Source organism: Rhinoderma darwinii, chromosome 1, assembly GCF_050947455.1.
Source record: "Rhinoderma darwinii isolate aRhiDar2 chromosome 1, aRhiDar2.hap1, whole genome shotgun sequence".
Lineage (NCBI taxonomy): Eukaryota > Metazoa > Chordata > Amphibia > Anura > Rhinodermatidae > Rhinoderma > Rhinoderma darwinii.
In genome coordinates, this window is record NC_134687.1 from 261,599,136 (window position 1) to 261,624,186 (window position 25,051).

The window sequence follows — 25,051 nt, forward strand, 5'->3', positions numbered from 1 at the left end:
TTGATGAACTTTTATTAACTTTTTTCGGGAGAATAGAAAAAACCCTGAAATTCCACCATTGTTCTAGGAGTTTTAAATAGACTCCGTTCACTGTGCGGCGCAAATAACATATTACCTTTATTCTATGGGTCGGTAGGATTACGGCGATACCACATATGTAGAGTTTTTTTTAGGTTTTACGACTTTTGCACAATAAAAACACATTTGAACTACAATTATTAATTTTTGCATCGTTGCTTTCCAAGAGCCATCATTTTTAAATTTTTCCATCAATGTGGTGATTTTTGGGGTTTGTTTTTTGCGGGACTTTTTGGAGGGGGCAATGGAAAAATTTGCAATTTCACCATTGTTTTTTGCGTGTTTTTTTACGGTTTTCACCTTGCGGTTTAAATAACTAACTTTATTGTTTAAGTCATTGCGGCAATACCATATGTGTGTACTTTTATTTACTTTCACACTTTCACTGAATAAAACCACTTTTTATGGGAACATTTTTATTATTTTTTTTTAAACTAATTTTTATTTCACATTACTTATTTTTTTTACTCCGACATGGCGACTTTACTATTCGATCTTTAGATCGCTGCTATAATGCTTTGGTATACTTCGTAAGCCTAAACATTATTGCCCGTCAGTGTAAATCTGACAGGCAATCTATTAGGATGTGCACGTCCTAATAGGCATAGGCCCAGGGCAGACATGGGGGCTTTTATCTGGCCCCCAGCTGCCATGGCCCCCCATCGAAGGCCGCATTTGCAGGCCGCCGATGGGTGAGAGAGGGAGCTCCCTCCCTCTGTAAACAAGTCAAAAGCCGCGGTTGCCATTGACCACGGCATTTAACCAGCAACAGGATTTTTTACGGTGCTCTTCGTGCGGGCTAAACAACGGCTCGTTACGGATGCATTGGTTGCCAATTTACAGGTTTCTTTGTTCATTTTTTTTTTTTTTACTTAAAGCAGGAAAGTTTTTTTTTTTTATTGTATTTTTATTTAAATGTTTTGGTTTTTTTAGCCCCACTAGGGGATTAACATGCGATCACACTATAGTACACGGCAATACTTCCGTATTGCAGGGTATCAGCAACCTGCAATTACATAAAGAGTCAGTGCAATGGTTGAAAAGAAATGACCAGTGCTTAGATGGTGTGGTTGCTATTGACCTTCACATCTAAAAGAGTTAAATGGCAAGGACCAGAGTTCTCGTTACAGCAGAAGCCTGGCTGTCCGCACCGCCAGGCTCCAGAGGTAATCGCGCAGACATGCTCCCATGCCCACGCGATCACCATTATGTATGTATGTCAAATGTTGGGAAGCATTACCAGTCACTTGAGATATTTGAATCTAGGAATTAAATTCCGCCTTATAAAGGCGAAATCTAATTGGAGAAGGTTACCTTTTCTTCTATCTTAATTCTCTTCTCTTCTTCCTTTTTACGTTTTTCTTCTTGTTTGGCTCTTAAAGAGATAAGGTAAGACAGATCAAAACACAAAAAAGGAAAACAACTTTGTACTTCATTACACAAAGTTTTATACAGTTAATATAAGCAAGAGCAATGTATTGCCTAGACTATTTTAATATTTAAAAACAGATACTGCATATGGTGGTAAGAAAAAAAACAACCTCAAATATTGCAGTTTTTTATTCTAATAGCCGTTTTAAAAAAACAACAAAAAAAAACAACAAAGCTGTACATAACACATTAACCCCTTTAGGACGCAGCCTGTTTTGGCCTTGTGGCACAGCCGATTTTTTCAAGTCTCATGTGTCACTTTATGTGGTAATAACTCCAGAATGCTTTTACCTATCCAAGTGATTCTAAGATTGTTATCTCGTGGCATATTGTACTTTGATAGTGGAAAAATTTGGTCGATAAATTCAATATTTATTCGTGAAAAACACCAAAATTTAGGGAAAAACACCAAAATTTAGGAAAAAAAAAATGCAAAAATAAGCATTATTCTAAATTTAAATGTATTTGCTTGTAAAACAGATGGTAATACCACACAAAATAGTCACTAGTTAACATCCCCCATATGTCTACTTTATATTAGATTTTTTGAACATCCTTTTATTTTTCTAGGACGCTACAAGGCTTAGAACGTTAGCAGCAATTTCTCACATTTTCAAGAAAATTTCAAAAGGCTATTTTTACAGGTACCAGTTTAGTTGTGAAGTGGCTTTGAGGGCCTTATATATTAGAAACCCCCAATAAATCAACCAATTTTAAAAACTGCACCCCTCAAAGTATTCAAAACAGCATTCAGAAAGCATTTCATAACCCTTTAGGCGTTTCACAGGAAATAAAGTAGAGGGGAAATTTAAAAGTGGTTTTTTTTTTTGCTGAAATTCATTTGTAATAAAAAAAAAAGTAATTCTGTAACACAGAAGGTTTTACCAGAGAAATACAACTCAATATTTATTGCCCAGGTCCTGCAGTTTTTAGAAATATCCCACGTGGCCCTAGTGTCCTAATGGACCGAAACACCGGCCTCAGAAGCAAAAAGAGAGAGCACCTAGTGGATTTTGGGGCCTGCTTATTTTTAGATTATATTTTAGGTTCCATGTCAGGTTTGAAGAGGTCTTGTGGTGCCAAAACAATGGAAACTCCCCAAAAGTGACCCCATTTTGGAAACTAGGCCCCTCAAGGAATTTATCTAGGGGTATAGTTAGCACTTTGACCCCACAGGTATTTTACTATATTTATTGGAGTTAGTCTGTGAAAATTAAAATCATAGAAAAAACATAGAAATTTGTAATATTTACAAAGAATAAAGAAGAAAACGCACCCCAACATTTGTAAAGCATCTTCTACCAGATTACGGAAATACCCCATATGTGGTAATAAACTGCTGTTTGGACCCACGGAAACGCTCAGAAGGGAGGGAGCGCCATTTGGATTTTGGAGCGCAGATTTTGCTGGATTGGTTTTTAGTGCCATGTCGCGATTGCAATGCCCTGGAGAGACCAAAACAGGGGAAACCCTCCAAAAGTGACCCCATTTGGGAAACTACACCCCTCAAGGAATTTTCTAGGGGTATAGTAAGCATTTAGACCACACAGGTTTTTCGCAGAATAAGGCCCCATGCACACGACCGTGCCCGCAATCACAGCCCGCGATTGCGGGCACGGCCGGCCGCTGACTGACAGCCTCATTTTCGGGCCATGCTCCCATACAAAGTATGGGAGCACGGCCCGCAAAATGCGAAAGAACGGACATGTTCCATAATTCCTGGAACATTTCCACGGCACTGACACCCTTCCGTAGTGCTACGGAAAGGTGTCAGTGTTCAATGAAAGTGAATGGGTCCGTTTTTGCGGACCGCAATTGCGGTCCGCAAAAACGGAGATTTTTTACGGTCGTGTGCATGGGGCCTTAGGCCGTGAAAATGAATATAAACATTTTTGTCCACTAAAATGTTGCATTTTTTTTCATTTTCACAAGGGATAAAGGAGAAAAAGTCGCCCTAAATTTGTAACGCAATCACTCCCGAGTATGACAATACCCCACATGTGGTAATTTAGTTTAATAGAAATTAACCTTTGCAGGACTGATCTTTTTGCTTTTCCATTTTAGTTTTTCTCTCCACGCCTTCCAATCCCTATAATATTTTTATTTTTCCATGAATTGAGCGGTGTGAGGTCTTATTTTTGGCAGGACGAGCTGTCGTTTCTATTGGTACCATTTTTTGGTACAAACAACTTTTTGATCACTTTTTATTACATTTTATTTAGGGCTTTAGTGACCAAAAAAACAGAGATTTTGGCGTTTTAAATTCTTTATTTCTTACGGCGTTCATAATGCGCTATAAATTACAATTTTACTTTATTCTGCGGGTCGGTACGATTACGGCGATACCATATGTATATAGTTTTTTTATGTTTTGCAGCGTTTGCACAATAAAAATCACTTCTTTATAAAATAATTTATTTTCTGTATCACCATATTCTGAGAGCAGTAACTTTTATTTTTCAGTCAAAAAAGCTGTGTAAGGGCTTGTTTTTTGCGGGACGGGTTGTAGTTTTTTTGGTACTATTTTCGGGTACATGCCACTTTTTGATCATTTTTTATTCTATATTTTGGGAGGGGTGGTGACCAAAAAAATAGTGATTCTGGCATTGTTTTTAGTTGGTTTTTTTTGCAGCGTTCACCGTGCGGTAAAAATAACATTATAGTTTTATAGATTGGGTCGTTATGAATGCGGTGATACCAAATATGTGTACTGTTATAGTTTAATTTTTTTCCTATAATAAGAGACTTATTATAGGAAAAAAATCTTTTATTTTTACACTTTTGTAAAACATTTTTTTTACTTTTGTCTTTACTTTTTACACTTTTTTTTTTTACCTGCAGTTCTGATCGCTGCTAGAATACATTACACTACCTAGGTAGTGTAACGTATTTAAACTGTCAGTGTGACGTCACAGTCACTCTGACAGTTATTCTACGAGGACCAGCCAGAGGCTGATCCTCATAGGCTTGCATACATGGCAGACCCGGGGGCCGTTGCCTGGCCCCCGGGTGCCATCACAAGCATCAGCAGCCCCCACAATCGCATGGGGGCTGCTGATGTGCTACAAACCCCCTACATGCAGAGATCGCAATAGAGCTCCGCATTTAACAGGTTAATTGCCAAAATCCGCAGCAATGAGCCGCTGATCGGCAACAGTGGAGTGTCAGCTGTCAGGGACAGCTGACGTCCCGTTTCCGATGCACACTCTCACAGACACTGTCGCTGACAGTGTGCATCGCGAACGGCAGTGACGTCCTGTAACTGACAGGAAGTCTATCAGGAGGCTGGTCCTGATAGGCTTCCGTACATGGCAGACACGGAGGTCATTACTTGGTCTCCGGTCGCCATGCTAGCCATCTACAAACCTCACGATTTCATTGTGAGGTCTGCCGTTGTGCTAGAAACCCCCAAATTGCGGTGATTGCAATCGATCACTGCGATTAAGGGGTTAATTGCCAAAATAAGCCGCTGATCGGCATTATCGGCATACAGTGGAGTGTCAGCTGTCAGGGACAGCTGGCCTGCCGGTTCACACTATCACCGACAGTGTGCACCGGGAACTGCGCAGTAACTATGTCCCCGTGCGCTAAGACACTAGCCACATGGACGCACAGTTGCGCCGTGGTGCGCCTAGGGGTTAACATAAAAAAATTAGGTTTACGCAATAAATAATTTTCTGACGATACATCCGCTTTAAACCAATTGGACGTTTATTCTTTCGCCAGTTTTAACTCTTTCGCTAACAGGACATTTCTCAAACTTGACAATTAAAAGTAGAAAATAGAAGCCTGGCACATTGTGAAAATTACAACCGGCGTCTAAGGCCTCATGCACACGACCGTAGCTATGTGCACGGCCGTGATTTTCGGGCTGGCAGCGGAGTGTCACCTGCGAGTTGCCCGCAACTCGCGGGTCGTGCATATGCCGCATGCATTATTTTCTAGGAGCCTGGACCGCAAAACACGGCCGTAATAAGACACGTCCGTTCTTTTTGCTGTCCAGGCTCTGCGGCAATGCACGGACCATAGAAGCCACGGTCGTGTGCATGGGCCCATTGAAATGAATGGGACCACAATTCACCAGTGGATTTTCAGGGGAATTGCGGCCGCAAAAGCACGTTCGTGTGAATGGGGCCTAAATGTTGTTTTGGTTATATAGTTAAGTTTGAAAAAATAATGACATAGTACAAGTACAAACTATAAATCTACAGTTCTGTTCCAGAGGCTGGCAAAAACCCATATAAGGGAATTGGCAGTTTGCCTATAAAGGGGAAAAATGCAAATTCTGCATGTCAGACTGAGGCCTCATTTATACATTGCATATTTTGTCAGGGCTTTTAAAGGGAAGGTGTCACAGAATTTTTTTTTTATATGTTACTGCTTTTAGGTCATTAAAATAATTTTTTTGTGTTGTACTTTTTTCTCTTTTACTTCTCTATGGGGGCTGCCATTTTTTTGTTTTTTCATCTCTGTATGTGTCGATTAACGACACATACAGAGATGGAATACATCACATACAACCCCATAGAGAATGCGAACGGGAGCCGTTCCATTCACTATAGTGTATGCCATCTGTGTGGGAACGGCGCATGCGCCGCTCCCACACTGTCCATGAGGAAGGTCTTCGGCAGAGCGACATCTGGTGCCATTTTCATGTGTATCGGAAGCCGCGGCCGGACAGTAAGAGGACTACTTCAGGTCGCGGCTTCCGTCCATATGTTCAGAAGGACTAGGAGCGGAGGGAGCAGGTAAGTTATGTTTGTGTATGTTCTTGTTAAACTGTGTGATTACCACTGTATCTAATCCTCCTACACTGTGCATTCGCTCAAAAAATGGCGGCGCACAGTGTAGGAGGTTGGAACATTTTTAAACCCCCTCCTTTCTCCTGGCACTAGCCAGGATAAAGGAGGGGGGGAATGTTTGAGGACACTAGAGCGAGTGTGTCTTCTCCAATTCTGCAGCATAAAGCAATGAGGTTGCTTTACCACATGCCAATGCTGCAATTTTGGGAATTGCTCCCTCTAGTGACCAGCACATGGAAATGTTATAAATTAGAATCTAATCTATAATATTTACGGACTTGAGAAAAAAATTAGAACAATGTGTAATCATTTACATACTAACTGTTTAACTTAAAAAAAAATATAATAATTCTAGCGACACATTCCCTTTAAGCACTTTTAATCCACAGCAGCCTGCAGAATATTGCAACCAGGAGAAGCGTCCGATAATGCCAGTGTGAGCAAACTATAGAACTTTATGAACGTGTTAAGACAACACTCGGTGTCCAGCTTGCAGAATTGAAAAGCCGATGGTCCACAGCCCAGGAAGCCTCAACCGCTCTAGTAATCGTAATTCAGAACGGGGGCTCAGTACCCTCAACATGGTAAGCTCTACCAATGGTCAAATCGAATCTAGTGCGCAAGAGTAGCCCTAATAAAAGGTTTAATAAACAAAAGGTTTACCATTGGCCTTAATGTAGCCATAATAAAAAACAAACAAAAAAAAAAAAACGTTATAAGGGTATGTTTCCACAAACCGGACACGCTGCAGATTTTCTGCAGCAGAATTTCAAACACTGGAAAATCTCACAGAAATCCACAGAGTTCTCTGCGCACATTGCTGCGGAAACGCTGCAGTTTTTCTGCAGTGGTTTCACCTGCGAATTTAGTGTCAAGAAATTATAGCAAACTGTGCACCTGTGGATTTCTTGTGTTTTTTTTACTGCGTCTCTGCTACTTAACCGGTTGAAGACACAGGACGAGAAAACTCCTCCTGAGCGGCAGACAATACACAGCCGCAGACCCGCTGTAACGGCGGAAAGAAGAGAAACCTCCACTCTGCTGTTAACCCCTTGAATGCCGAGATCAAAGCGGATCGCGACATTTAAAGTGTATATGAAACCCCTGTGACTCGATCGATGGCTATACATGGTATGGGCAGACAGCTCAGGGCCCATTGTAGGAGCCCAGGTCTGTCTGACCATATTCCCTGTTAGGGCATACTGAGGTATGCCCCAACTACTGCCTGTGTATAATCAGTACACAGGCAAATCTACTGGCATATAGATATAGGTCAGTACATTAAAGTTTAAAAATCTGAGAATTCCCCCTATGGGATTAAAAGTAATGTTACACCTTCCCGACGCAGCCCTTTTTCAGATTTTCATTTTCGTTTTTTCCTCCCTACCTTCCAAAAGCCATAACGTCTATTATTTCCGTCGATATAGTAAATATGATGGCTTTATTTTTGCGGGACTGGTTGTAGTTTTTCGTAGCACCATTTATTGTGTCATAAGGTACTAGGAAAAAGGAAAAAAAATTATTTGTGGGGTAGAAAATAAAAAAAACAGCGATTCCTCCATGGTTTTTTGCACGCCGTTTTTACGGAATTCACTCTGCAATTAAAAGAACATGTTCGCTTTATTCTGTGGGTCAATACGATTACGCCGATACCAAATATATATAGTTTTTTCTATATTTTACGTTAAAAAGCTAAGTGTAAAAAAGAAAATTTATTTTGTGTCGCCAAATTCCGAAAGCCACAACTTTTTTATTTTTCCGTCGATTTAGTGGTACGAGGGCTTATTTTTTGTGGGATAAGCTGTAGTTTTTAATAATACCATTTTGGTGTAAATGCGACGGTTTGATCAGTTTTTATTTCATTTTTTGTGGGGAGATTAGGGGACCAAAAAATTAGAGATTCTGGAGTTTACAATTTTTTTTTACGGCGTTCACCGTGCGGGTTAAATAATGATATATTGTAATAGTTCAGACTTTTACGGACGCAGCGATACCAATTGTGCTTATTTATTATTTTTTTACTATGCCCAGGGGGAAAATGTTTTTTTTAAACTTTCAATTTTTTTATTTATTTAATTTTTTTCACAAAACAAAAAAACTTTAACTCAACTTTTTTTTATTAGTTTAATAAAATAGAATAAAAACTGATCAAAAAGCTGCATGCACCCCAAGAAAACTACAATGGATTCCTCAAGGGGTCTAGTTTCCAAAATGGGGTCACTTTTGGGGAGTTTAAACAGTTTTGTCATTACAAGACCTCTTCAAACCGGACATGGTGCCTAATAAAAAGGAGGCCACATAATCCTCTAGGTGCTCATTTGCATCAGAGGCTGGTGCTTCAGTCCATTACCGCACTAGGTCCATATGTGGGATATTTCTCAAAACTGCAGAATCTGGGAAATAAATATTACGTTGAGTTTCTCTGATAAAACTTTGTGTTAGAAAATCCTCTTTATACCATTTTTATTTATGACAAAAAAAAAAAATTTACATTTCACCTCTACTTTGCTCTAAATTTCTGTGAAACACCTAAAGGGTTCATAAACTTTCTAAATGCGGTTGTGAATACTTTGAGGGGTCTAGTTTCTAAAATGGGGTGTTTCATAGGGGTTTCTAATATATAGGCCCCTCAAAGCAACTTCAGAACTGAACAGGAACCTAAAAAAATAAATAAATTAGGCAATACTTCGCTTCTTACATTATACTGATAATGAGCCGTGCCCACACCGAGATGACCCCAGTTTTGACCGTTTGTATAAACGGAGACCCCTATTAGACAGACAGTTTCAGTGCCCGGTTTTCCCAAGCATACACCCCGAGAAGTGTATTTCTACTCATGAGTCCTTGGTACATTTTAAAGGGAGGCTTCAATTCCGCCAGTACCTGCTGGGTAAGAGGGCAAGGTATGGTGTGAAGATGTATAAGCTGTGCGAGAGTGCATCAGGGTATACCAGCAGGTTTAGGATATATGAAGGGAAGGCCACCAGTATTCAGCCCCCAGAATGCCCCCCCGCCCCCCCCCCCTTACTGGGAGTTAATGCAAAAATTGTGTGGCATCCAATTGGTGCACCCACTGCTGGACCAGGGTTACCACCTCTACCTGGATAATTTTTATACCAGCGTCCCGCTCTTCAACTGCCTCGCTTCCAGAAGTACTGCGGCATGCGGCACTGCTAGAAAAAAATCTGAGAGCCCTCTCTAAGAATCTGCTTGGGCAAACAAGAAGGGGTGAGAGCAGGGCACAATCTAGCAGCAACATATTGTGTGTCAAGTACAATGACGAGAGATGTCCCACTAGTACCTGTACGAGGTACCAGTACAAAGACCCCCAAACCAGACTGCATCCTGGGCTACAATAGGTACATGGGAGGGGTGGACTTGTCAGATCAAGTCCTGAAGCCCTACAGCGCCATGCGGTGTGGTATAAGAAGCTGGCCGTGCACATCATACCGATTGCTTTGTACAATGTGTACGTGCTACGTCGATGTGCAGGCCAGACGGGAACTTTCCTGGAATTTCAAGAGGTGATTATCAAGAACCTAATCTTTAGGGACCAAGAAGGGGGGGGGGGGGCACCCAGTACTTCTGGAAGCGAGGCCACACACATCGTACCAGGGCAACACATTCCAGGAGAAGTTACCCAAACTGGCAAGAAGGGAAAAAGTCAAAAGAGGTGCAAAGTCTGCTATAAGAGGGGGATAAGGGAGGACACAATATGTCAATGTGACACGTGTCCCGAAAAACCAGAGCTCTGTATGAAAGAGTTTTAAAATTTATCATACATCCCTTGGTTTATAATTTACCCCAATTTTACTTACCCTGATGTACTCCGCACAGCTTATCCCCCCTCGTCTTTCCCCTCTGGGCCCTGCTGTGTGTCCAGGCAGCTGATAACAGCCACATGTAGGGTATTGCCATACCCGGGAGAACCCACATTACAGTTTATGGGGTGTAGGTCTCCGGTCAAAATGCTCACTACACCTCTAGATGAATGCCTTAAAGGTGTAGTTTTTAAAACAGGGTCACTTCTTGCGGGTTTCAACTGTACTGGTACCTCAGGGGCTTCTGCATACATGACTTCGCACTAGAAAATCCCCAGTAGGCCAAATGGTGGTCCTTTCCTTCTGAGCCCTCCCATGGGCCCAAACGGCAGTTTATCACAACAAATGGGGTATTGCGGCACTCAGAACAAATTGCGCAACAGAATGGGGTATTTTGTTCCCTGTGAAAATAAGAAAATGTGATCAAAAATGACATCTTATTGGAAAAAATATCATTTTTTTCATTTCACAGCCCAATTCAAATAGGTGCTGTGAAAAAACTGTGCAGTCAAAATGATAACAAAAACCATAAATGAATTCCTTGAGGGGTGTAATTTCCAAAATGGGGTCAATTCTGGTGGGTTTCCATTGTTTTGATACCTCAACACCTCTTCAAACCTGGCATGCTGCCTAAAATATATTCTAATAAAAAAGAGGCCTCAAAATGCACTAGGTGCTTCTTTGGCTTGTGTTTTAGTCCACGAGCGCAGTAGGGCACATGTGGGACATTTCTAAAAACTGCAGAATCTGGACAATACATATTTAGTAGTATTTCTCTGGTAAAACCTTCTCTGTTACAGAAAAAAATTGAATAAAATTGAAATTCAGCAGAAAAAATGAAATTTGCAAATTTCATTTCCACTTTGCTTTAATTCCTGTGAAATGCCTGAAGCGTTAAAAAACTTTCTATATGCTGTTTTGAATACTTTGAGGGGTCTAGTTTTTAAAATGGGGTGTTTTATGGGGGTTTCTAATACATAGGCCCCTCAAAGCCACTTCAGAACTCAAGAGGTACCTTCAAAAAAAAGGCTTTTGAAATTTTCTTAAAAATATGAGAAATTGCTGTTTATGTTCTAAGCCTTGTCACGTCCAAGAAAAATAAAATAAATGTTCAAAAAACGATGCCAATCTAAAGTAGACATATGGGAAATGTGAACTAGTAACTATTTTGGGTGGTATAACCGTCTGTTTTTCAAGCAGATGCATTTAAATTCTGAAAAATGCTATTTTTTGTAAATTTTCTCTAAATTTTGCAATTTTTCACAAATAAAGACTGAATATATCGACCAAATTTTACCACGAACATGAAGCCCAAAGTGTCACGAGAAAACAATCTCAGAATCGCTTGGATAGGTTTAAGCATTCCGACGTTATTACCACATAAAGTGAAATATGTCAGATTTGAAAAATGGGCTCTGAGCCTTAAGGCCCAAACTAGGCTGTGTCCTTAAGGGGTTAAGGTTAATGGGCACTTCTCTTCACTAATGGTACGATGCAATGCTGTCCCTTGTACCCACTGATTTTCATTTTAGGTCTGGAGCTCTTTTTGTGGCACATTCGCTCCAATCCAGATATTGCGGGTGTAGTTTTGGGAGGAAGGTCCCATAAGGTCGCTGCCTATGCGGACGACCTGCTCTTTATCACTGCTCCCAGGATTTCCTTGCCCAACCTGATGGCGGAGCTGAGTGAATACTCGAAATTGTCCAGTTTCAAGATCAACTACTCGAAGTCTGAGGAGCTTAATATATCATTGCCACAGACTTTGGTGGCCGAACTGTCTGAGTCCTTCTTTAAATGGGTTAGAGATTCGCCTAAATATCTGGGGGTCCGGCTTCCGGGTGACCTGTCTCGCCTTTACGCGGTGAACTACCCTTCACTTCAACGGGTAAAGAGCGATTTGAACTCTTGGACGTCGGGCACCTTTACCCGGTTTGGTAGGTGTGCCATATTTAAAATGAACGTTTTACCACGGATCCTGTATATCTTTCAGGCGCTGCCAACACATATCCCACGCCCGTTCTTTCAATCTCTTTTGTCCCTGCTTCACAAGTTCATATGGGCTGGGAAACCTGCACGTATTGCCCGATCTATGCTTTTTCGTGCAGTGTGAGGGAGGTGTCGGTCTTCCAGATTTTGTGTCCTACCATCAGGCCTCCCACTTGGCACGAATTTTGGATTGGTTCAGGCACACTGAGATTAAAGAATGGGTGTCCATGGAACAAGTCTTCTCTGCAGGCCTTACCTTGGTTGGGCAATCACGTTCCTCTGGCGGCAAGGACACACCCGACGATTGGGCTCACTGGCGGTTGCGGCACAGCTCTTTCCTCAGAAATAGATCTCTCCCTCCCCGATGTTGGGCAATCCTGCATTTTCACCGGGGCGGGAAGGCGGTCCCTTCCAGCTTTGGTTGAAGGCAGGTAAAGGGCGTGCGGCACATTTTTTACAGGATGAGGTGTGGATGACTAGAACTCAGTTGGAGTCCATGTCTGACCCTGTCTCGTTTTCTATTTGGCAGGTCACCCAATTGAGACTTCCGTGCGTCCTTAGCTAATCCATCGGCGTACTAGCGAGATAGTTCCCCTTTTGAACTCTTAAGCACGGGCATGGTTCGTCACGCATTGTCTAGACTCTATGCTCTCCTGATCTCTCCCTCCACTCTCCCAACTAAGCAGGTAAGAGTGTGGACAAAGGGACTTTGGTCCCACATTCACCTCAGAGCATAAGGATCGTTTGTTCCACATGCCGCATAAATCCTCCATGGCTAGCAGATTTCAGGAGGCAGGGTATAAGATTTTGTCTCGATGGTATAGGGTGCCATCCAGATTGCATGCGATGATACCGGCGGTTTCGCCGTTATGTTGGAGATGTGGCGACCATGTGGGTACTCTCTTACACATTTTCTGGGACTACCGCCTGTTGCCGGATTTCTGGTCTGAGGTGTGGCACATCTCCTCGAAATTTACAGATTACCCCCTCCCGCGATCACCGGGCCTCTTCCTGCTCCATCTGTGTGAGGTGCCTTTATCTACTTATCGACAGTCAGTGGTTCGCCACCTAGTGAATGCAGCCAGAGCGTGTGTTCCCGTGCTGTGGAGACAATCTTGTCCTTAGTCTGTGGGCATGTGGTTCGGTAAGATCCAGGATATCATGAGAATGGAGGACCTCACGGCATCAATGAGAGGATCCCACGCCACCTTCCTCAAAACATGGCGTGAATGGATTCGATTCCAATCCTCCGTGGAATACAAGACCGTCATGGCTTCTTGAGCTTACTCAGTGGGTCAGGTCAATTCTTTCCCCTTTCTCTCTTTTCGGTCTTCCCTTCTCTTTCGTTGCTCTGTAACGCTTTACTGTTCTTTCTTATGAGTTAAAAAATTTACAACCCGCACGATGAACTTTGTAAAAAATAAAATTAAAAAAAACATGCAAAAATTGCGGTTTTCTTTGAATCCTGACTTTGAAAAAAAATCTGATAAAAAGTGATCAAAAAGTTGCATCTGTTCCAAAATGGTAAAAAAATAACAAAACAAAAAAACCCTCATACAATTGCATCGGCGAAAAACAAACAACTGATGGATTTAGTTTGTTCGTTTTATTGACCAAACCCATTGGAAACACCAGTGCCCATGTAGATAGTGCCACAGTGCCCATGTAGATAGCACCCCCACCCACTGTAGATCGAGCAGCGCACTGCCCCCCCACTGTAGATCGAGCACCCCACATGTAGATAGCGGCACTGTAGCTCCCTGTAGAAGCGGAATCCCTCTGGACAGGGATTTCACTCCTAGAGGGAGCCCCTGATGAGTGTCCATATATGGACAGTGACGCCAGAGGTTTCTCCAGTAGCGGAATCCCTGTACCAGAGCGCCAGCCGGGGATTCCGCTCTGGCAGGAGATTCCAGAGGTAGCCACTGACATCACTGTCCATATATTGACAGTAACGCCAGGGGCTTTTCCAGTAGCGGTACCCCCTGGCCAGAGCGTCGGCTGGGGATGCCCGCTCCTTCAAGGAGCTACAGCGGCGCTATCTGGGGGGGGGAGTCAGAGTGAGTGCCATCTATGGGGGAGGGGGTGCCGCTATCTACAGGGGGGGGGGGTTCAGAGGGAGACAGACGTCCCCGGCCAGAGATCTCGCGATGCTCTGGCTGGATACGCCACAGTTGAAAGCCTGACATCCCTGTCCATATATGGATAGTAATGTCAAGGGCTTCCCTGGGCTCAGCACTCAAAGTAACAGGGAATCCTCGGCCAGGATCAGTTTTTACGGCCGTTCCAAGGATTGATTCATAAAAGAACGGCCAGTAAAAAACAATCCATTGACTTCTATGGGAGCAGTCAAAACGGCCAAAAATAGGACAGGTCTAATTTTTGATGGCCAGTTTTCACTCTATTGTTCTGAAAACGGTTGTTTTTCACGGTCGTGTGAATGTAGCCTTTGCCATTATTTGTTTGTTTTAAACGGCCGTCACACGTCCATTTTCAGAGCAATTGAGTTTTATGGGTGTATTCACATGGCCATTTAACGGCCCATGAATATTGGCCGTCAAAATATAGGACGTCCTATTTCTGGCCATTTTCCCAGCCAGGCGGCTCCCATAGAAGTCAATAAACAGTTTTTAACGGCCGTTTTTCAGGAAACAAACCTTGTAAAGTCCAGTGAACACTGATCCTGGCCGAGGACTCCCAGCACACAACGCTACTTTGACCGCTGAGCCCGGGGAACCCATTAACGTAACAGTCCATACAAGGACAGTGAAGTCAGGGCTTTCAACAATGGAATCCCCAGCCAGAGCATCGCAAGATCTCTGGCCGGGGACTCCAGTCTTTTAGATAGCACCCTCCATGTAGATCACACCACTGTAGCTCCCTGTAGGAGCGGAATCCCCAGCAGCCCGGTCCCGACCTTGCAGGGGAGTCCGCTCCTGGAGAAGCCCCTAGCGTCATTATCCATATATGGACAGTGACGCCAAGGGGTTACTCCTGGAGCAGAATCCCTGGCCTGCTCTGGCAGGGGATTCTGCTCTTCTGACGTCACTGACCATATATGGACAGACGAGTCAGGGCTTCAGTCTATGAGCGGAATCCCCAGAGGGATTCTGCTCCCTCAGTCAGCTTGGGGCGCTACCTACAAGGGGGACGGACAACACGTGGCACTAAGGCACCATCTACAGGGACATTGCAGCACCATCTACAGGGACATTGCAGCACTATCTACATGGGCACACTGGTGTTTTCAGGGGGTTGGGACAAAAAATCCCTGACAAATTAAATAGCTTTTTTATTTTTATTTTTTAATGGCCATTAATAACTGACAGACTGACTGAAAATGTATGAAAATTTAGACACACACTGATGAAAAATGGCCATGAAAAACTAACAGTTGATCAGTTTTTAATGGCCATTGTTTTTCACGGTCATGTGAATGTAGCTTAAGGCTACATTTACACGACCGTAAAAAAAACAAACATGGCCATTAATAACGGATCAACGGTTAGCTTTTCATGGCCATTTTGCATCAGTAGGTCTCTAAATTTTCAATCCGTCTGGCCAGTTAAAAAAAATAAATAATAATTTAATGTCAGGTTTTTGTTGTCCCAACCCCCTGAAAACACCAGTACCCATATAGTGGCAGTGCCCACTGTAGATAGTGCCACAGTGCTCACATACAAAGTTCCAGAGCCCACATAGTGCCACAGTGCCAAATAATGCGGTGTCCCCTTGTAGATAGCACCACACCTCCCATATAGTGCCACAGTGCCCATGTAGATAGCACCAAACCCCCCTGTAGATAGTGCCACTAGCACCCTGTAGGAGCAGAATCCCTCCGGCCAGGGATTCCACTCAGACTGAGCACCTGACCTGTGTCCATACGTGGACTCTGGCCAGGGATTGCACTCCAGGAGTAACCCTTTGACATCACAGTTCATATATGGATAGTGACACCGGGGGCTTCTCCAGGAGCAGAGTGCCCGGCCAGAGAGGGGTCTAGCAGTCAGGGATTCTGCTCCTACAGGGAGCTACAGTTGTTTACATCTACATAAGAGGGGGTGCGACCTACAGGGGGGAGGGGTCAGAGGGAGCCCCTGATGTCACTTTCCATATATGTACAGTTCGTCAAGGGCTTTCCTAAGACAGGAGTCCCCGACCAGAGATCTTGCGTTTCTCTGGCTGGGAACTCCATAGTTGAAAGCCCTGACTTCACAGTCCATATATGTGTAGCAAGGACGGAGCCCAGGGAAGCCCCTTACAGCAAAGTAGCGCTGTGTACGGGGAGTCCTCGGCCAGGATCAGTTTTTATCAGCCGTTACAAGGAATGATACCTGAAAAACGGACAGAAAAAACATGTTTGTTTTTTTATGGCTGGTATTCACAGGCCGTTAAAAAAAAAAAAAAAGGAGGTCGTGTGAATACACCCATAGAACTTCATTGTTCTGAACACGGCCGTATGATGGCCGTTTATCAATGTCGTGTGAATGTAGCCTTATTGACTGTCAGGAGTCCCTTTTCAAATGTACCATGGTCGGGCCAGGAAATCCGGCTGAAACCGACAGTTTTTTGCGGTCCAATCAGTTGCGTGAATCCCGCCTTAACGTCATTTATTTAAAACCACATCGTGGGACCAGTACAGCACAGGGTCCTGCTCAGACTTCAGACACTAGAATGTGATCTCTCCCCAGATTGCCCGCTCAGCCCTTTCTACCTGGCTCTGCTGCAATTTAGACTGCTCTCGTCTGCAATTTTGGAGACTGTTTGAGGAGGTGATGGCAGAGAGGGATGTTAGTGAACGCAGTGCATAATGGTTTATAGATTGTTAACCTGTTCCCTGCTGGGGAACAAGTTATAATCAATTCGATACACTTTTTCTTTATCATTATTAGAAAAAAGGATTTGCAGAGGTTAAAAGTTGTGAAGTTACATGCAATAATTATAGCAATATGTTAAAAAGTTACTTATATAAAGAAAATAAATTGATTAAAATCTCTCTTGCTATTAGTTAAAAAAAACGGAAAAAAAAGAAAGAAAAATAAAAAAATAAAATAAAAAAATCACCCAAATTGTTGAAGAAAATCTAGCTTATTTCTTGTCAAGATCGCCCAGCCCTAGTCAGACCACACATGGAGTAGTGTGTACAATTTTGGGCACCAGTGTATAAAAAGGAACTGGCTGAACTAAAAACGGGTGCAGGGAGGGCGACCGAGGTAATTATGGCCAAAATAGGCTGTGTCATTAAGGGGTTAAGGACAGCCAATTTTTTTCAAATCTTACGTGTCACTTTATGTGGTAATAACTTTGGAATGCTTTTATATATCCAAGCGATTCGGAGACTGTCACGAGAAAATGTACTTTATGTTAGTGGTAAAATTTGGCCGATATATTTAGTGTTTGTGAAAAATACCAAAATTCAGAGAAAATGTGCAAAAATTTGAATTTTTCTAGATTAAAACATATTTGCTTGTAAAATAGATAGTAATATCACTTCAAATAGTTACTAGTTAACAGTTCCCATATGTCTACTTTATGTTGGCATAGCCCTTTTATTTGAGGACGTTACAAGGCTTCTAACTTTATCAACAATTTCTCACATTCAAGAAAATTTCAAAAGGCAATTTTTTCAGAGACCAGTTCAGTTCTGAAGTGGAATTGAGGTCCATATATATTTGAAAGCCCCCCATAAAACAACCCCATTTTAAAAACTAGACCCCTCAAAGTATTCAAAACATTCAGAAAGTTTCTGAACCCTTTAGGCGTTTCACAGGAATTCAAGCAACGTAGAGGTGAAATTTACAAATTTCTTTTTTGGCAAATTCATTAGTAATAAATTTTTTTTTTCTTTAACACAGTTTTACCAGAGAAATGCAACTCAATAGTTATTGCCCAGATTCTAGTTTTGATAAATATCCCACGTGGCCCTAGTGGTAATGGACCGAAACACCGGCCGCAGAAGCAAAGAAGCACCTTAGAGGATTTTAGGTCTATTTTTTTTAGAATATATTTTATGCACCATGTCAGGTTTGAAGAGTTATGTGGTGCCAAAATAGTGGAAAACCCCCAAAAGTGACCCCATTTTGGAAACTACACCACTCAAGGAATATTTCTAGTGGTATAGTTAGCATTTTGACCGGCCAGTTTGATTTACTAAGCTTATTGGAATTAGTCTGTAAAAATGAAAATCTACTTTTTCTGAAAAAACTTGACATTTTTAATTTTTACAAGGAATAAATGAGAAAAGCACCCCAACAATTGTAAAAGCATCTTCTCCCAATCACAGCAATGCCCCATATGTGGTAATAAACTAATGTTTGGACCCACACCAGGGCTCACAAGGAAAGGAGAATCATTTTGATTTTGAAGAGCAAATATTGCTGAAATAGTTCAGTGCCATGTCATGTTTGCAACGCCCTGGAGGGACCAAAACAGTGGAAAAACCACCCAAAACTGACCCAATTTTGGAGACTACACGCCTCAAGGAATACTTCTAGGTTGACACACAGGTTTTTGCTGAATTTGAATTACGCCGTGAAATTTAAAATCTAAAATTTTCTTCTAATAAAATGTAGCTTTAGCTCATTTTTTCATTTTCACAATAAAAGTAGAAAAAGCACCCCAACATTTGTAAAGCAAACTCTTCTGAGCACAGCAATACCCCATATGTGGTAATGAACTGCTGTTTGGACACACGGCAGGGCTTAGAAAGGACGGAGCGCCATTTGGCTGTTGGAGCTCAAGTTTTGCTGGAATGGTTTGCTGCGCCATGTCACATTTGCAAAGCCCCTGAGGGGCCAAAACAGTGCAAACCCTGCATAAGTGACCCCATTTGTGAAACTACACCCCTCATGGAATTTAGCTAGCGGTATAGTGAACATTTTGACCCCACTGTTTTTTTGTGGAATTTATTGGAATTAGGCAGTGAAAATAAACATTTTAGTGGAAAAAAGCATGCAGATTTTAATTTTTTTTCATTTTCACAAGGAAGGAAAAAAAGCACCCCAACAATTGCAAAGCAATTTCTCCAGAGTATGGCAATAACCCATTTGTGGAAATAAACTGCTGCTTGGACACACGGCAGGGCTCAGAATGGCAGGAGTGCTACTTGGCATGCAGATTTTGCTTGATTGTTTTTTGGGCACCATGTCACATTTGCAGAGCCCCTGAGGTGGCAGTACAATAGAAACCCCAGAGAAGTGACTCCATTTTGGAAACTATACACCTCAGGGTAATTATCTAGGGGTGTAGTGATCATTTTGACACCTCACGTGTTTCATAGATTGTATTAGAATTAAGAAGTGAAAATGGAAAAAAAAAAAAATCCCAAAAATATGTAGTTTTGCACTAAGTTTTTATTTACACAAAAGGGTAATAGGAGAAATACAATTTGTTACCCAATTTCTCCCAAGGACGACAATACCCCATGTCTGGCCCTGAACTGCTGTTTGGGCACATGGCAGAGCTAAAAATGGAAGGCGCGCCACTTGGCTTTTAGAGTGCAGATTTTGATGGACTGGTGTACAGGCACCATGTTGCATTTGCAGATTTCCCTTAAGTACCAGAGTGCGCATGTTAGGAATATTTCGGTGATTTTCGCAGCATTGGCCCACAATTGCAGGACACTCTGGTTAAATAGTAAAAATAAAAAAAAGTAGTGACCCCCATTTTTTTTTTTTTAAACTGCACCCCATGCATTTTTTAAGGGGTGCATTTTGACCTTACAGGTTGGATTGTTTTTTTTATTAGAAATGAATGCTCAGTGGATGGTGCAAACAGAAAATTTTAATTTTTCACTGATCTGCCAATTTAGTGCCCAATACGTTGTGCCCAGTTTGTGCCACTGAAGACAAATACCCCAACTGTTAAGCGGGTTCTCCCGGGTATGGCGGTGCCATATATGTGGACGTAAACTGCTGTTTGGGCACGCTGCAGGGCTCAGAAGGGAGGGAGTGGCATTTGGCTTTTGGAGCGCAGATTTTGCTAAGTGGCAGTTCTGTTTGGGGTTTTGCTTGTATTTCAGTTTATAATGTGGGGGCATATGTAACCTGTGCGGAGTACATCAGTGTATAACAAGCGGGTATAATAATGCGGTAAATAAATAATCCACAGATGTCTGGCCAGTGTCGCACTGATAAATAAAAAGTCTTATCTGCTTTTGGAACGCTCTGCACATTATGAATAGTCATATCCTGAGAGCCAGAACTTTATTTTTTTTCTCCATTGGAGCGGTGTGAGGGCTTATTTGTTGTGGGACAATCTGTAGATTTCAGTGGGTACAAGCGATATTTGATGACTTTGCTGGTTTTTGGTTACCTTGCTTGCCAAAAATTGAAATAATTGAGAATTTTCTTTATTTTACAGATTACACGAATAATCATAAAAGGACACTATAAATTTGTTAATGTGAAATGTGTTCAATGTTTTGGGAATTATATTTTTATAACTTTTATTGTAAGAAATTTGAGTTTTTATACAGGTTTAATCAAAGAAGATAAAAATGTAAATGTACTAGCATATATCTACAGGGTGGGCCATTTATATGGATACACCTAAATAAAATGGGAATGGTTGGTGATATTAACTTCCTCTTTGTGGCACATTAGTATATGAGAGGGGGGAAACTTTTCAAGCTGGGTGTTGACCATGGCGGCCATTTTGAAGTTGGCCATTTTGTATCCAACTTTAGTTTTTTCAATGGGAAGAGGGTCATGTGACACATCAAACTTATCGAGAATTTCACAAGAAAAACAATGGTGTGCTTGGTTTTAACATTACTTTATTCTTTCATGAGTTATTTACAAGTTTCTGACCACTTATAAAATGTGTTCAAAGTGCTGCCCATTGTGTTAGATTGTCAATGCAACCCTCTTCTCCCACTCTTCACACACTGATAGCAACACCGCAGAAGAAATGCTAGCACAGGCTTCCAGTATCCGTAGTTTCAGTTGCTGCACATCTCGTATCTTCACAGCATAGACAATTGCCTTCAGATGACCCCAAAGATAAAAGTCTAAGGGGGTCAGATCGGGAGACCTAGGGGGCCATTCAACTGGCCCACGACGACCAATCCACTTTCCAGGAAACTGTTCATCTAGGAATGCTCGGACCTGACACCCATAATGTCACCCATAACTTGTAATAACTCATGAAAGAATAAAGTAACGTTAAAACCAAGCACACCATTGTTTTTCTTGTGAAATTCTCGATAAGTTTGATGTGTCACATGACCCTCTTCCCATTGAAAAAACTAAAGTTGGATACAAAATGGCCGACTTCAAAATGGCCGCCATGGTCAACACCCAGCTTGAAAAGTTTCCCCCCTCCCATATACTAATGTGCCACAAACAGGAAGTTAATATCACCAACCATTCCCATTTTATTTAGGTGTAGCCATATAAATGGCCCACCCTGTATATACCAGTACATTAGCCGGTGTACTGATAGGAAGTTATTAGGGAATACCTATGTACGAAGTATGCCCTAACAGCAAATATGGTCAGCCAGGCCTTCCATATAAGGTATGTCCCTCGATCACATCACAGGGACTCCCTGTGATGCGTTCAAAGTAGAGTTGTCACGATACCAGAATTTGGACTCAGATACCAATACTTCGTTTAGTATTGTGATACTCAATATCAAAACGATGCTTTGCCAATAACAAAAAACTTTATACTTTAATGTACTGGCATATATGTATGGTATATGCCAGTACATTAGCCTGTGTACTGATAGTAGACAGGCAGTTGTTAGGACATACCCAAGTATTCCCTAACAGGAAATATGGTCAGACAGCACTGGGGTTCTTCGATGGACCCTGGGCTGTCTGCCGATATATGATATGTCCCTCGATCGCATCACAGGGATTCCCTGTGACGCGATCGAAAGGGCACCCCCCCTTCTCATTTACCCCTTGAATGCTGCGGTCCGTTTTGATCGCAGCATTCAGGGGACTAGCGGCGGAGATGAGGTTACTCTGATCTCCACCGTTAGAGCGGGGCTGCGGCTTTGCAATACAGCCATTGCCCTCTTGCTGACAATAAGTGCACGAGCGGTCAGCATGAGGTGACAGTAGTGAGCCCGCCATGTTCTATCTTCAGTGCTGGCCATCATTACTGCAGCGCTATTCGTATTACATCATGCATACCAAGCGCGCACTTGTCAGGACTCCGGAGCAGGGCAATGGCTGTATTACACAGCAACAGCCCCGCTCTAACAACATTCGTGTGTTTCTATACTGAGCTGCACACAGCTTAGTACCTAAATACATGAAATAACTGTATTGGACCGTTTGAGGGTGCACGGCATCGAAACAGTATCGAAGTTTCGATGCATCGTGTAACCCTAGTTCAAAGGGGCCCCCCCCTCACGTTTTCACTTTGAAAAGGGAGGTTTCTCTGCTCTCCGCCGCTAGAGTTGAGCTGCGGCTGTGTATTAGTCATCGCTCTGCTCTTAATAGTGTCTGTGAGATCAGCATGATGTGATGTGGCTGGCGCTGCACTAATGAGCAACAAGCACTGAAGACACAACATAGGGGCGCTTTTGCCATGATCTGTCTTCAGGGCCGCTGCAGTTGCTCATTAGAGAGACATTGTCCGTGTCACAACAAGCCAGTCAATAAATTCATGTATTTTGATACGAAGATGTGGGGTCGCACAGCTTCGTATTGGAATACAAGAATTCACAGTATTGAACCAGTTGAGGGTGCACAGCATCAAAATAGTATAGATTTTTTTGATGAAACCTGCAACCCTCTAAAGGGGTATTCTTCACTCCAAAGAACACATTTCCACTGCTCCAGAGTCCAGTGGCAGAGTGCTTTAGACCACTCCCATCAGATGCGTTGCGCTTGGTGACGTAAGGCTTGCAGGCAGCCGATTGGCCATGAAAACCCATGCTATGTAGCTTCCGGCGCACTGTTTGTGCTTATAATGCTAAAGGAGGTTTGGCACGCTGTAGTTATGGAGTCAGAAGAGTGTTAGCAACTTATGCACAAGGCGTCTCAGAACTCGGCAACCCCGTTCTGTAACTTTACGTGGTCTGAGTTGCTGTAGATCTTAAACGCTTACACTTTGCCATAATACCACTCACAGTAGATCGTGAAATATCTAGGAGCAAAGAATTTGCACAAACTGACTTGATGCATCGGTGGTATCCAAATCAAATACAGTACTGCGCTTGAGTTCAAGCTTTTTAAAATGATCCATGATTTTGTACACCTGTAGGAATGGGACTGAACGATACACCTAAATTCAATGAAGGTGTGTCCCAAAACTTTTGACAGTGTAGTGTAGATCTAGGAGAGCAGTATTCTGGTCTTTAGTGTCCAGTGTAAAAATAGACATAATCGCAGTTAGGGTCCTTTCACACCGGCCAATTTTGGCTGTAAAAACGAGCGCCAATCGAGACCGCTCCTTGTTCGGCGCTCGTTTGCTTTTTTCACAAGGCGCTATGATCAGTAATGAATAGGGACGAGCGATCTTTACTACGATCACTCGTCCCCATGCATTTCCATCATGTCACCAGCAACTCCCTGTTTACACAGAGATGCTATGCCAACAATACTTTGCGCTGCATAAACCAAACGATTAGTTGATGATCGTTGCTCTTTTTACACAGGGCAATGTCCGGGAACGAGCGGTCATATGAACACATGCTTGCCCATTCATTGACCCTTGTAAAAAGGGCCTTAAGTCTCTGCTCACTAGCTCAGAGGGAAGAAAAAAAAATAAAAAATTAAATAAAATCGAACCAGCTTATAAATTTTTTTAAAAAAAATACAATTCTGAAAAGTCACTAGAAAAGTATACTTTGATGGGATTTGGAAAAACAGACACTCAAACTCTATGCTTAGCGAGAGCAGGAGCACCTAGGTCACGGAGGTACAAGCTGTACTGTAGCTTGTATCTCTGCGACAGATATGCTCTAAGCAAATCCGTAACGGTTTCCACTCAGGTTTTAAGTTTTCAAAATAGAGGGGGGCACCCCGCATAAGCAATGCCAATCTCTCCTGGTCAATGTTACAATTGTCATGCCATCATGCAATCAGTGTTGTGAACTACTGCACCAAAACATAACTCCAAATTACTGGGCACAATAACTACTCACTCTATAGCCTCAAGCTTCTCTTTTTTCTTTTCCTCTTTTTGACGAAGCTTTTCAGCTTTTTCCTGGTCCTCCTTCTCTTTTTTCTCTTTCCGCTCTTTTGCTTTCAACTCTCTCTCTTCTTCCTTCTTTTTCTTGGTTTCGTCCTTGGCCATCTCCCGGGCAAGCCTTACTTCTTCTTTAACTCTTATTCTTTGTTTTTTATCAGTCTGCACCTTAAGTTTCCTTTCCTGCTGTTCTTTGGTCTGCAAAAATGAAATATTTAAAAAGCATTACATTTTAAGATATCCGTAGCACAACCAGCATATGAAACTAGTAAATTCCCCAATACTGGGAGCAGAATGCAGCAAAAACTTCCACGGTCCCAGGGAAACCACTTATCTAAAGTAAAGAGAACAGCTGCAAGACTTCAGTAGTGAAAAAGGTGTTGGTATTTATTCACCAAGCATAAAAACATATATATATATATATATATATATATATATATATATATATATATATCTATATCTATCTCACAGTCTGTGAAATTAATTCCAGGGCTTTCAACTATGGAGTCTCCAGCCAGAGAAACGCAAGATCTCTGGCCAGGGACTCCTGTCTTGGGAAAGCACATCACAGTCCATATATGGACAGTGGTGTCAGGGGCTGCCTCAGACGCCCCTGTAATTAGCACCAACCCCCCCCCCCCCCCAGTAGATAGCACCCCCTCCCTGTAGGAGCGGAATCCCCGATGGCCAGACCCTGCTCCTGGAGAAGAGCCCGGCATCACTTTTCATATATGGACAGCTTAGTATCGAAATACATGAAATAATGGTATCTAACCGTTTGAGG

At 42.4% G+C, this 25,051-nt stretch overlaps 1 protein-coding gene across 4 annotated transcripts in view; it reads right to left on the reverse strand.

Moving 5' to 3' along the window:
• Window positions 1-25,051, reverse strand: part of CHAF1A (chromatin assembly factor 1 subunit A) — a 292,690-nt gene that overhangs the window by 140,667 nt on the left and 126,972 nt on the right. For all 4 annotated transcript variants that reach the window (XM_075863788.1, XM_075863800.1, XM_075863783.1 and 1 more), the window contains 2 exons: window positions 24,224-24,465; window positions 1,393-1,453 (listed from right to left, as the gene is read on the reverse strand). In XM_075863788.1, coding sequence (XP_075719903.1) covers window positions 1,393-1,453; window positions 24,224-24,465 — 303 coding nt within the window. The remainder of the gene's footprint in view (window positions 1-1,392; window positions 1,454-24,223; window positions 24,466-25,051) is intronic.